At 43.5% G+C, this 14,911-nt stretch overlaps 1 protein-coding gene across 2 annotated transcripts in view; it reads right to left on the bottom strand.

The window, feature by feature from the left end:
* Positions 1–7,525, bottom strand: part of MALRD1 (MAM and LDL receptor class A domain containing 1) — a 2,469,603-nt gene extending 2,462,078 nt beyond the window's left edge. For both annotated transcript variants that reach the window (XM_069211777.1, XM_069211778.1), the window contains exon 1: positions 7,231–7,525. In XM_069211777.1, coding sequence (XP_069067878.1) covers positions 7,231–7,429 — 199 coding nt within the window. In that variant the 5' untranslated portion in view covers positions 7,430–7,525. The remainder of the gene's footprint in view (positions 1–7,230) is intronic.
* Positions 7,526–14,911: the final 7,386 nt, after the last annotated feature.

Genomic DNA, 14,911 nt, shown 5'->3' with positions numbered 1-14,911 from the left:
GTATGGGAGACCATAGACATCTCACATTCCAAGGTGTTCAGTTAGCTTATTTTCTACAGCCTGACGAGCATTGATTCCTTCCACAGAGTCTGACTGTGAGTACTAATTGAAGGGAGACTGCATTTTATTCCGGGAGCCTCCTCCTAACTTGATGAACTCTATTGTTGTTTTCAAGACTCTCTACTTTGTTTATCCCTAGTGAGACAGCCCATAGGCCACACAGACTGCCGGCGGCTGTGTTGACAACTCGATACTTGCCTTCCCTCCTATGCTATTGTTGTTAATGCTATCTAGTTTTTATTTGTTTTTATTGACACACATGCTCCCTTAGTTCTGGGTTGATGAAGAGGGGCCACACTCTATACATGAGTAGGAATCACCCACATACATCTCCATGACCACTCTCACATAATTTCCCTCAATGTACAAGGCTTGAATACCCCACTCAAGCTGAGGGCATAGCCACAGTGTGAATATCAGTAGGCCCCGTTGTCCCACAGTGACCATTTGCAAGGCCATTGATCATCAGTGAAGTTGTGGTCCATGACCCAACTGTCCACGACCTTATCAAAGACGTAATCGGACATTACTTCATAGAAAATGACACCAGTGAGGTGTCCCCTGTGACCCTATTGGACACTAATGAAGCGGTCTTCAGAGGGGAGCTCCACTCCCACACAATGACATTTGAATGAGTGGCCAAAATCTGCAAGCAAGAATTGGAAACATAGTTACAACAAGCTGAAGCGTGACAAAGAGAGGGAGGGTCACATATGACCCTACGTGATCTGTGGCAATTAAGGGGCAAACTCGAACACTTCTTGATGAATGAAGAGGCTAAGAAGCTTCTCTACATCAACCAAAATTACTATGGTTGGAAGGATAAGGCAGATAGGCTCTTGGTCCATAAATTATGCATCAGCACCACACATGATCACATCAGGGAGATCCAGGACAGAGACAGCTGCCTTCACCAAGAGACAGACAACATAATTTCAGTCTTTCACCCATGCTATTCAGCTCTCTACCTACAGCCTATGCCTCCCCACTGATAGAACCACTGATGGAGCTGTTTAATTCCTTTCTGATCCTGAGTGGTTATTTATTCCATGCTGGAAACTCGTATTAAACTTCTCCTGAAGCTGTGAAAACCCCCTACACACTGCTGCTGATACAGGCACATTGTGCTATTAAATTGTGAGGTGACATTTTTTGTGTCAATCCTTGAGGCCCATCTCCATCACATATGGCCTTTTTTATAGCCTGCACCCATTTGGAATAATTCCTAATAGACGGGCACATGATAACACACAGCTAACGGTAGCACTCATGGAAGTGGCTGAACAGTAGAATCAGCCGATAGCTCTCCTCGCCCTCAATGCTGAGAATTCATTTGATAGGGTAGGCTGGGTATATCTGTCCATAGTTCTTGATAAGAGCCACTTAGAGCCCAAGATGAAAACCTTAATTCAAGTTAAGTTTAATTAACCCACTTCCAAACTCAAAATCCATGCCTCATATTTTCCACCAATCATGCTCATCAGGGGTACACGGCAGGGGTGTCCTTATCCCCACTATTCTTCATTCCCACAATGAAATACTTAGTGGCTAGGATCCAATATACCCTCCAATCCGTGGCATGGCAGTAGGTGGCACAGAACGCAAACTGGCTCTCTTCACCAATGACGTACTAGTTTCATTACGGACTTATGAAGGAATTAGATCAATTTTCTTAAGTGCCAGGATTCAAAATTAATTTCTCCAAATCAGGGGGTTTGAGGGTGGCAGAGTCACAGAACAGACTCAAAGACTCCATCCACAGAGTTGGCTTCCAATGGGAGACATCAGCAATCACCGACTTAGTGATTCAACTCTCACCATGCACGAGCGACATATATACCACAAATTTCCCTCTTCTTCTAACCTCCTTTTGCAAGAACCTCTACAGGTGGGGCATGCTGGAGACCTCCTGGCTAGGTAGGCTCAACAGCCCAATTTGTGTTAAGATTCAAAACAAAATGTTCGACTTTGTAGGGAGGCCATAAATCCCTGAGAGCAGTGAGGGCATCACTTTGTAGACCTATAGTGGAGGGAGGCCTGTTCTTTCCAGAAATTAAGACAAACATCCTCGCCGCACAACTCTGCCCCTCGCTCGACTGGAACCACAACCCCAAAGACAAACTTTGAGTGTAGGTGGAACAGGCCTTCTCCCCGATTCCCCTGTTGGGGCCTCTGCGGCTCCCTTCGACGGCATGGTCAGGGAGCCCTCCAGCCCCTGCTGCTGACATCTACACTTTTTGCACATTGAAGGAGGTGCAGAAGAGGCAGATATTTCTGGCTTACCCCTTCCTGCTTACCCCCTCGATACACAATCCAGACTTTCCCCAGGCGAGGTCAACCCTGGCTCCTTTAGTTGTAACCAAGGCCGCTTCCCCACCTTGCGAGATTTCTATGATTATGGGGAAATATGGCCATGGGGGATGTAGTTGAGAAATTTGCACTGACTGGTCATAAAACATACAGACTAAGACCTGACTTAGATCTCAGTGCAGGGGTTACTCCATCACAACTGTGATCTTGAACCTTACCCTCCATCCCTTCAAAAACATGCATACGTGTACAATGGGAGAGAGCTGGATACAAAGATTTCAGTCAACACATGGGGTGCCATATGGTAAAGGACTGCTAAATTCTGTATCTGTCTTAGATATAAGGAGACCACCTACAAAATACTAACACATGGGCACCTTACACCTGCTAGACTCACAAAGATGTTTGGAGCTTTTGACTTGTAATGAAAGGGGCCCGGCGAGTGCAGTATGTTTCTACACACTTGGTGGTCATGTCCAGTAATCCAAACATTCTGGGACAAAGTTCTCCCCACGATTCAAGCCATCACTAATCTTTCATTACCACAGGACCTGCTAACTATCCTTTTAAGGGACTCGGGGGCAGATAGACTCTTCCCCGTGATGACTCCTCAGGGGTGATGTCCCAGATGTGGAAGCAGCCACAGGCGCCTTCAGCAAACATGTTGCGTGTAAAGTCCTTGTTACTGTACACCATGGAAAAACCTTGATGTAACATGATGCCCATTTACCTCTTCCATGCGATGGCTACAAAGGGGCAAAGGGCTATACCTAACAATATCCAAGACTCTGTGGGCATCTTAGATATATGTTATAAACCCCTCAGACACTGACGGGGGCTCATCAGGAGCCAAATGCCCAGATTGATTGACATGGCTCATTGGGGATGGATAGAGGGGCCTCTGGATATTCCTATCTATTTATTGAGTGTTGAACGTCTAAAGGCCATGTTTAAGAGCCCCTAGCGCTAACTTAGTGCCGCCATAGCGTCAGTTTTCTGACACTGTCAGTGCTAAAATGGCTTTGTCCACGTGCCATATTTACAAAGTGGCACAATACATGCATTTCACCACTTTGTAAACCCTTGTGTCACATTATGCCAGCACGAAGCATAATGTGGGGCAAAGGGGCGTTCCAGCGCTAGGAGGCCCACAAAACAAAAAAAGTGAAATTTAACAGATTTCACAGCACCATTTTTGGCATCATTTTTAACGCCTGCTCAGAGCAGCCATTAAAATGACACTCCCATAGAAACTTATGGGCTGCCTTGCGTTTTGTTACACTAGCATCAAAATGTTTGAAGCTAGTGCAGCAAAGCACCAGAATAGCATAAAAAATGTTGATACTATTGTGCTAACAACCCCCACGGTGCGCCGCCTCATAAACACAGCGCAACCATGGTGTCGTTAAGTGCCGGTAGGGGGGCGCAGAAAAAGTGGCGCATCATCTCTGATGTGCAACTTTTTCTTATATGTAGGACTGAATGAGCAACTATTGTTTTTAACTAGTGTATAAGGGTTGAGATAACCATATTTTATTTTCCACACTGCTTTATCCGGAAATGTAATCTGTGTCTTGTTATTTCTTTCAAAATGCAAGAATAAAATTGTTTAAAAAAGGACAGGAGTCCCGCCAGCTAGTCCCTGGAGTCACTCTAGTAGTCCTGTGATCAAGCAGCAAGACAGGCCTAAAGCAGAAGGGCTGTCCTCTGTGGTACAAAGAAGGCCTCAAGTAGCAGGGCAGCCCTCTGAAGTACAAGACAGTCCTTCCAAGGGTCCTCTGCAGGACTAGGAGTGAACTGAATAGTTGATCTAAGGGTCTAATACTTATACCTTGTGCCAGCCTTTGAAATGGAGGAACATTCTAGACCACCTATCTAGTTCTGGAATTTTTCTTACAACCCTGCCCAGGCTCCAGTGGTTCTAGGGTGACAAAAGACTGATGTCAAGTTCCTTTGGAGTGGGCTTGAGATCATCCATTTGAAATGTAAGTAGGGTAGAGATCAGCTCTGCCCCTCCCTTCCTGGTTACACTGTCTGGGAGGAATACACAAATGTCAAATACCAGCTATTTTAGCAACACAAAAGGATGATGGATGGAGTATGGAAGCCTTTCAAACACTCTCCCCAGTCACAGATCTGGGTTTCATCTATTGCTCTTTTGCTCACCATGCCACCCCAGTTTGGACCCTGGCATACACAAATCAGTCTTGACCCTGTTCCCCATTAGACAGTCCAGCCCGGACTGCCAGGCCAGGTCCTTTCTGGACTGGAAACAAGCATCCTTGGACTGGTTTCAGTGTATCACCTTTCATCAGCCAGTTTAACTTGAATCCTGTGGCACAGTGAGCATGGACCCATGTCTGGGCATACCCTTCCCAGTTAGGGCCACTTTAGCAACACAAACGGATGATGGAAAGAGTGCTGAAACTTTTCAAACACTGTTCTCCAGTCAGAGTTCTAGGTTTAGTCCATCGCTCTTTTGCTCACCATGTCACGCTTGTTTGACCTAGCCATACGCAAATCAGTCTTGACCCTGTTCTCCAGGGAAACAGTCCCGTCTGAACTGCAAAGTCCGGTCCTCCCTGGACCAGAAATATTAATCCTGGGACTGGTTTCTGGGGATCACCCTTCATCAGCTAGGCTAGTTTGAATCAAGTGGCACAGTGTGCATGGGGCCCATGTCTGGGCATACCCTTCTCACTTAGGACAACTTTAGTAACACAAAAGAATGATGGACAGAGTGCTGAAACTTTTCAAACACTCTCCCCCAGTCACAGATCTTGGTTTAATCCCTCATTCTTTTGCTAATAATGCCACCCCAGTTTGGACCTGGCCATATGCAAATCAGTCTTGACTGTGTTCCCCATGGGAACACTCCAGCCACAAGTGCCAGGCCAGGTCCTCCCTGGATCGGAAACAAGCATCCTGTGATCGGTTTAAGGGTATAACCCTTTATCAGCCAGGTGAGCTTGGGGGCTGCAAAACAAACATGCGCACTTAGAACTCTCCTGCCGGGCTGTGTTGCACACCCAAGGTGAAGAACCAGTGCAGGCTCCCAGTCCCCAGCCGAGCGGCATTTCAGGCTTCTCAGACCAATTTATTCTCTTCTCTCATGCTGGGTAACAGCATGAGAGAAGCATCTAGATTGGGTGGGGAAAGGAACTTTAGAAAAGAGTGGTGGAACTTTATTTCTTCTCCACTCCTGTGTGTTCTTAATATTAATCAAGATCCTCCACATCAATTAAAACTCATAGTTCGGAGGCTCTTGAGGCAATTTTCTCTTCTTTTTCTCTTCTGCTCTTTTTTTGAGGTGAGGTTTAAATTCATTCCTACCTCAACAACGGCACACCACACACTACCTTTAAGATCTCTGAAAAAGTTACCCCTCGTGGGGCCGTCAGACATTGGAGAGCCAGCCTGAGAAGAGCTGGCCCTATGATGAAGTATGACATCCATTGGATGTGTGAAGCTTCTAATTTAAGAAGTGTCTTTTTTTGAACCTATGCCTATCCTTTCTATTTTTTCTGTTTAGGAACAGTCTACTCTTTTGACTTATTTAGTATTTAGGGAGGCCGTAAACTGGACCTCGGCCTAAATCTTCTTGTCCACCTTGATTTTATTAACTTCTGATCGCCTGATTTATCTGTTTAGTGCGCCCTTTGTCGACGTGCAGAAAGAAGCAGTGCACATTTCTAAAACAACTGAGATAGGGACGTATCGAAAATCAAAGGTCAGGCCTGGCAAACGTGCTTAAACCGTCCCGCATAACTGGAGGTCTTGACTCCATTGCTCGATGGGCTTTTAATTGTGGGATCACAGCGCCTATCGTACATTAAAAGCAGCCCACGGGGATAACACCCGAGTGCCAGAACAGCCCTGGCCCGAGACTGTGAACACGTTCTATTCTCATTTCTTAAAACATTTAGACTTCTTTTTAAAATCGCGGCCTATCTGATGAGTTTTTCTTAGTTGATGGCCAATATATTCTTCTAATAATTTGTATGGGAGAAACGCTTTCTTCCATTGAACAATCACTATTTTCACTCAGAAACAACCATGCGCGTGTGAAGCACACACTACAAAAACACTGACATCAGATATTGTTTCTGTTAAGTTTTCCTTTTACACCGAGGCCGCCTATGAAGCGAACCCTGTCCGCGCGCTTTGTTTTAGTGTTCTGAAATATGTCCCGTAGTGAATGATCCCTTCATATCTTGCAGACTGAACAGCTAAATCAATATATAAATGCCCTGAAAACAATCTCTAACTTTTTCTTTATTCAAAACAAATACGTTTGCACAGATCAGCCAGGACACTGGAAGCCTGAATTTCATATACCAGGCTTGCACAAAATAGCCACAATACATAAAATATATCAACCATGACAGGCCAGAAAATGCCTGCGCGCCTTTTTTTTACTGCTATAATCCCCAGATGTGTTATAATACCCTGGGATGGTACAAAACATCACTCACTATCCTGCGATGAGTCAATATACAATCCCTGGCATTGATTTTGAAATTATTCATTTTGCGGATTCTATTTCAGCATTCTGGCTATTTTAAGAGGCGATTCCCAAGTCAATCCGTTATTCATATAAAAATGATGAATCGGTGAATAAATATGCGTTTGCAAGGTGACATGAAGGTCGACTGTTGTCGGTAACTAGATTTTAAGTCGTCAATGTTACTGTGTTTCATAGGCAAAAATCCGAGAGTATTTTATTAGTCCCAGTTCTTTAGTTAGAAGTAAGCGCCGAGTCCCAGCATAACCTTTACCGACATTGTGAAATTATTGCTTGAGTGCATCAAAAAATATGTGTACACCTCCACAGAAGAACAAAATGGTTGCTGTACTTACATTGCAATTCATCACTGTTGTCGCCACACTGATCGGTAAAGTCACACACATTATCCGGAGGAACAGACGAGCCAGTTCTGCACTGAAATCCACCGATTCGGTCTGCACTAAGTGCGACCATTGATACAAGTAAGTAGGAAACCAGCATTAGCTGGAAGACCCTGTGTGTGGGAGACGGCGTGAAGCACACATCAGTCATCTTGGGTCAGGTTCTTACCCGATCAGGGACAATTTATTTATAGGAAATTATCCTGCGTGTGTCATGTCACCTGTCCATCCGTGTTACTCTGCGTGGGATCCATACTCCAATGTGAAATTATTTCTTATAATCATGTTTTATCTCAAACGGGTGTGTCTTGGATAATAATTAACTGGGTCATAATGAGGACTGGAGTCTGTGACTTTCTGAACATACTGCTCAAGATAAACGCCAGTGATACCTCCCTGTGACTGGCAGAGACTTCTGATAACAGATTTAAATAAACAGAACAGGATCATCCGGAGGCAAGGGGCAGTCTTTATCTTAATTACCTTTTCTACATGTTCATAAAGTTATCTTGTTTCTGGTTTCCATGAGTCAGGAAGTAACAACAAGAGGAGAAAAGATGCAGCAAAATGTCCTAGTGTTATTATGTTCATTTTATGTTATGCAGATTTGTAGAGTGCACTATCACTCAGGATGGTATCCTGATGCTGAGCAGGTGTGAGACTAGACACACCTAGGGCCTAGAGGGACTAAAAAACAAGGACCTCAGCCTCTTGCAGAATTCAATAAATGAGGAGACACCTCTTATGTGCCGCAGCAGGTCGTTCCATGCTTTAGGAGTGGTGTAGTAGAAGAATCGACCGCCAGATCTAGTTTTTGGTGTGGTGGGATTTGATCAATTAGGAGTTTGGGTGAGCTGATGTGTCTGGAAGGTTTGTGAAACAAGGTGTGATTGTTTAGATATGCTGGACCAGAACAACTTTACATTTATTACCTGTTTTCAGCTAATTGAAACCCTAATGTTGCCAAACAATATTGAACTTTCATGTAACTTTCATAGGTGGGAAGTGGAGAACATAAAACAAGGCTAGGTTCAAGCTGGCCGGCTCGTCAGATCATAAAACAGGCACACAAACAGCCTAAAAACAGGTCCACACATTGACTAAGTAGACCAGCCCCCTTAGGCGCTCTTTCTGATTGTCATTCTGGCCAGTCCAACCCTAATGACAAATCCCCTTTCACGAGCAGATTGTACTCTGCATAGGAAAAAATCAAAGCACTGCTTCAAGGATTTTCATCATTCCAGTGGGGTATGATTTAATTACTTTGGGCCAGATGTAGCAAGGCATTAGCGCCTCGAAAACGGCCAAAAACGCCGTTTGCGAGGCGCTAATGCCCACGTGCGATGCAGAAACACATTTTGCGAGTCGGAACCGACTCGCACCGCGATGTAAGTTGATTTGCGACCGCGAAAGCGGTCGCAAACCAACTCGCAGTTACCATCCACTTGAAGTCGACCCCTTCCCCTTTGTGAATTAACACAAAATTATTTTTTCAGAGCAGGCACTGGTTACTCGGAAAAAAAAACGAAACAAAAGGTTTCGGTAATTTTTCTATGTGCAGCTCGTTTTCCTTTAAGGAAAACGGGCTGCAGATAGAAAAAAAAACTGCTTTATTTAAAAGAAGTCACCGACATGCTGGTCTGCTGTCTCCAGCAGGCCACCATCCCCGTGAGTGCCCAGACTCGCTATGGGGTCGCAAACTGCGACCCACCTCATTAATATCAATGAGGTGGGTCTTTGTGACCCCATAGCGAGTCGCAGAAGGTGTCTGAGACACTTTTCTGCATAGCAAATTGCGAGTTGCAATTTGCGATTCGGAAGGACTCGCAAATTTCAACTCGCAATTTGCTTTCTACCTACATCTGGCCCTATATTCTTGGTTCTCTTCCCCTGCCTTATCTCTTCACTGCTCTTTCTGTCTATATATCACACTTTCTCTGCTGATGAAAATAAATTGGAGAAGCTTTAGACAAGAGAATGACTAAAAGGAAAGAAGCAACATAGGGAGAGAGAAATAGAAGAAGAAGGGCATTAGAGCTAGAGGTGCAGCAGAGAGTTAATGAAAGTACAAATAAAGAAAAGTAAGGAGAAAATGGTGAGAAAATAAAATAAAGATTCAGAGAGGTTGAAAGAATAGTTAAGTAGAGGAAGAACAAAGAGATATATAAGGTTTGAGATTAAGGTGCATAGGTAGAGCTAGAGATAGGAAAGGGTTGGGGTGCAGCAAGGGGTCTGGTAGAGAGAGAGTACAGTATAACGGGTCAAGTACAGAATAGCTAGGCAGACAGAACAGTAACACCGAAGAATAGTAAAGTGTAGAAAGAGTTGAGGAATAGAGAAGTAAAGAGATGAAGTACTGAGAAAGAGGTGATCTAGAGAAAGATGTGAGGTTAATACAGTGCTAGAAAAAGAGATGGTGCAGTAGAGAATGGTGAGGTAGAAATATCAGTAGAGGCAGAGATGAGCGAGAGAAGTGTGCAGAAAGATAGAATGAGTTGGCGTAGAAATAACAAATGAGGTATAAAAAAAGTAGCGGGAACAAGACAGGGAGATAGAGGAGGTGATGTTGAAGAAAAACTGGTCTAGGTATAGAAAGAGTTGGCAAAAAAGGAGTACAGTATTGAGAGAGGTGATGCTGATGAACAGAGGTATAACAAGATAGATGTAATTTGAAGGGGTGAGATAGCCATGAATGGTGAAGTAAATTGTAAAATTAGGCAGAAAACGAGAGCAGTAGAGGTGAGAGTGAAGTAGTAAATGAGATGTGGAGTACTGGGAGAATTGGGGTAGAGAGATAGCTGATGTATAGCATGATAAGATAGAAAGATGGTATACAGAGGTTAGGTATGGCAGGATAGAGAGGTAAGGGAAAGAGAAAATGTTGAGAAAGATGCAAATATGGAGGACAAATTTAAGCAGGTGGGAATAAACCAGACCAGTGAGGTGGAGAGAGAAAGGTGATAGGTAGAGTTGTAGAGGTAGACACAATGTGAAGGAGAGAGGTGAGGGTATGTGAGGGTGAGGTGGGGTAGAGAGACATATTGAAAGAGACAGGTAAAGAAGAGTGAGATAAATGCTGTGAGGGTAAAGTAAGGAGAAAGGCAAGAGATAGAAAGATAGATGTGGATGAAAAAGAGAGGTGGTGACAGGATGATAGGCGACATTGGGTTTGGCAGGAGAGAGAGGAGTAGCTCAAGAAGGGAGGTAGAGAGATGGGTGGAGTTCAAACGATTATAAGGTAGAGAGATTAGAGAGGCAGAGACAACAAGAGGGAGCAACAAAGGGTGAGGTAGGAACAGAGGAGAGAGACAAAGAGATAGGAGAAAAGTAAACAAATAGGTGAGTAAGTGTAACTTTTTGCGAGGTAGGCAGAGAAATACAGAGCCATAAATAGTGGGTGAGCAAAGTAGGGAGAGAGGTGATAGAGCAAGACATAGGTAAGGTAGAGAAAGATAATTAATTAGAAAGTTAGACAGTCATAAAGTGAGGATATTTAGAAAGAGACCAATTCAGAGGTACAGGTAAGCACAGAGAGGATGAGATAGAAAAATAGATAGAGACAGATTGAGAAAAGAGAGAGTCATTAGACTGCCCCTATCTCTTTTTGGGGTCCTTCCTGGAGGATGAGGGCATGGGCAATTTACCATTTTACCCAAGCACTAAAACAACCCTGTTTTTTCCAGATATAATGCACAGCATACGTTTGATATAACAGCCTCACATTTGTCATAGTACTGGTGTCCTAGCACAATTGAGAAACAAGTAAACAACAGAATATGAGCATTTGATCATTGTGTAACTCCTGACTGGCATCCCACAGCATGGGCTATGTTCAAATAAGTGTTGGTAGCATCGACCTACAATAAGGTGACACACTTCTTGGTGGAAGTTACTTACTCCATTACAGTGGCAGAGGGTGACTCACTGCCAGAAGGAAACCTTTACACTTTGGTGCCAAAGGGAAGGACCTGAGATACACAGATAATTCCTTCCTCTAAAGAAGTTCCTTTTCCTACACGTTACTGACTCTGCATACCAGGTCAGTCTTACAGTAATGCAGGATATGCATTGAACATGATAAACCAGCTGTATGCTAGTTCAAAAGGGGTGGTGTAGACAGAGGTTACTGAAATATCTAAACCAAACTACAATGATGAAAAGTACAGGGTAATCCTATCAATCATTCAAAAGGTGCCACAAAGCCATAATCCTAATGGGAATACAGCCCCAAAATCCTACTGCCCAGCAAAGCTACCTAGGTCGAAAGAGATCACTTTTTGTAATCCAAAAAAGTCTTGCCCCTTCGCCATACACAGTTTTTTAATCAATACATTTATTGCAAATGTTTCAGTGATATTATGTCAGTGAAGATGTCATGACTGATGTAATACTTGGGGTAATTAGCAGTGCATGGCAAAGGAGTGAGTTATAGTTATCTTAGGGCACAACCTATAGTTTATTGAGATAACTAAACTGCTCAATTTCTTCTGTTTTGTGTGCACAAAATCTGAACCTAACTATAATATCCCTGTAAACATTTTTTGTGAATTTTAAGGTTTTTAAATTCTATTTCTCAATTATAATGCCACCATAACCTTTGTTTTTTAAGTGAATCTCTGTGTTTTTTAATGCTATTTCCTAACTATAGTGTCCCTGTACCCTTTGTTGTTTTTCAGTGAATTCTACATTTTTTTAATGTAAAGTAATATTTAATTACTATATGTTAATCCAACCACTCCAGGTTGGCCACAGGACCTGGCCCGTGGCCTACACCCTGCATGTAGCCAACCACCCACATGCAGCCATCTCCACTCTGACAGGCTGTGAGTGGGTGTGTGAGTGGCTATATGGGTGTGTGAGTAGGCATGTGTGATTGTGGGAGGGTGTAAGTTGGTGAGTCTGAGTATATAAGTGGGTGAATGCGTGTGTATGTCAGTGGCTGTGTGGGTATGAGATTGGGTGTATAATTGGTTTTGCTGTATGGGTTTGTGAGTGAGTGTGCAAGTGGCTGTGTAGGTCTGTGACTGGGTGTGTAAGTGAATGCATGTGTGTGTGTGTGTGTGGTCTTTGTGAGTGGATGTATGAGTGGCTCTATGGATCTGTGAGTGAGTGTGTGATTAGTTCTCTTAACCTATGAGTGGATGTGGAAGTCACTGTTGAGTGAGCGAGTGGGTTTGTGAGTGGCTGTATGGCAGTGTGAGTCAGTGTGTGCTTTTTTAAATTGAGGTCTGGATCCACAGATCAGCGGCGGATTCACACATAGCCATGCTGAGCATCGCGGTACATCTACAGATCACCATGCACCCCAAATAAAATGTTTTTGGACAATTTCCTGCAGTCTGACCCCTCCAGTCATTGGGGATCAAGATATCTCTATCCTGATCCCTTATATTTTACTTATACCTAATACCCCTCCCTTGAACTGTGGCCAGATTCACAAAATGGCAGCTGAAACTTTTCCCTCATATTCCAGATAGCCAATCACATTATTGCTGCTGGTGTGCAGATCCACAATGGTGGATACACATCTATAGATGTATATATATTGTTTTTCTTCAATAACTCCAAATCTACTGAACAGCTTTAAACTAAATTACAAAAATAGACCTTTCTGGACCAAGATCTAACTTTCTGCAAAATTCGGTGTAATTTCATCTGGCTGTTCAAGCTATATTCATGTCTAAAATCCCTATGGGAAATTGCATGGGGAAAATGTCTGTTGGGATTCCTAATTTTTCTTATTCCCCGCTTAACGAATCACCCCAAAACTCTGCAGGCAGCAGCTGAAGTGACTGGCACACTAGTTTTGAAAATGTCATGAAGATTTGTCAAACAGTGCTCAAGTTATTAGGAAAACAAAAAATGCTTTACCTATGGAAACTAGGTGCTACCTGTAACTACCTAGCCGTGACTGTCAGTGGGAGGTGTATATATGGAGGTATATATATATATATATATATATATATATATATATGTATATATATATATATACACATCATATACACACAAATGCACAGATACACACACACACACAAATACATACTTAAAAATATTACCCAGTGGTGTTCGTCAATAAGTAGTTATAGTTAGAACAATGTTTCCTTAGAAAAAAAGTTTTTGGACTTGCCTTTATCTTTGGCACCGTTTGATGAATCACCACAAAAATTTGTGGCTGGTGATTCTTTTTGCTCACTGAAAGTTTCGGGGTGATCTGTCAAGCAGGGGTAGAGAAAAAGAGGGGTTCAGAAAAGTTGTGTTTCCCTTGTTAATTCTCATAGGATCTTTTAACACGACTACAGCCTGAACCGCTTACGGAATAACACCAAATTTGGTAGAAAGCTAACTTTCAGTACGCAGCTTGTGCTTTCACTTATTTGGTGTAAATCTGTTCAATAGTATTTGAGAAATTTAGGGAAATCCAAATTTGCATATCTCAGGCCGTGAAGAATTCATGAAAAAAGACAAGCTTGTGCAGGGAAAAAGACACCTCTGATTGGCTGCCAACACTTCAAACCAGGAAGTGTTGGCAGCCATCATGGGACTCAGCTTCAAAAACACACAAAAAAAGAAAAGGGGCCTGGGTCATGACACCTAGACCCCTTAGCTCTGGTGGTGGTGTCCCAGAGGGGACTCCCTCCAGAGTAAAAAAAAAATGATGTGAATTCCTGATCATCATGAATTCAAGGCAAAAAAAAAACAAGCTCAGGCTCCTGCTCTTGTTTCTCAAGAAGCCTCTGGGTGGGCCAGGTTCAGGGGGCCTTCAAAATTTTGAAGGTTAGTGGCCTCCCGGCCCCACCACAGGCCCGAGATTCACCACCTCTCGAGGGCATTTAACATAATATGTGTATATTGTGACCGTATGGCCCTCCTGCAGCACTGAGGACCACCACCTCCTTGGGGCATTTATGAAAAGATGTGCGAGGGGGGCGCAGACCCAGGGACCACCACCTCCCTGGGACAGATTTGAAAACAAATAAGGTGTCCATTGTGAACACCTGCAGCCCCGGGGACCACCACTTCCCCGGGCACATTGTTGGAGGGGGCCCTCCTGCACCAGTCCCTCACAACCTCAAGTAAACTTCTGACTGCAAATAGCCTTTTAAGAATTTCATTGTTAAAAATTCTTATCTCAGTTTCTATTGATTGGATTTTTGTTGTGTTGGTCTTGTTTGACTCAGATAAATATTCTCTATTATTTTAACCTGGTGTGGAGTCGTTTTGTGGTGTCTTTCTCTGTGTTACTGCAATTAGGAGTTGCACAAATACTTTACTTATTGCCTTGTGAGTTAAGCCTACCTACTCTATGCCAAGCAACCAGAGGGTGAGCACTGGTTAATTTAGTGATGTTTCTGGTTCATCCTAACAAGGAATGTGGTTGTTGTCTGAGTGGGCCTCCCACTCCCTTAACCATAAACCCTATAATTTACATATTGTGATGGACAAAAGACCTTGAACCCTGCATCTGGCCTCAGATAGAGTGAGTCCTAACCCCCCACTCCCAAAGTGGTGCCCCCAGATCCGGGACCCTTGGGAGCAGCGTTAGAGGTGCAGCTCTGAACTAACCTTAAAAGCAGGCTTGTACGGAACTCTTGGAGTTTTGTACCTGCTGAATTCAGCTGCGTTCGAAAAAATA

This window comes from Pleurodeles waltl, chromosome 10 (assembly GCF_031143425.1).
Source record: "Pleurodeles waltl isolate 20211129_DDA chromosome 10, aPleWal1.hap1.20221129, whole genome shotgun sequence".
NCBI classification, from domain to species: Eukaryota; Metazoa; Chordata; class Amphibia; order Caudata; family Salamandridae; genus Pleurodeles; species Pleurodeles waltl.
This window is presented reverse-complemented; position numbering and strand designations above follow the sequence as displayed.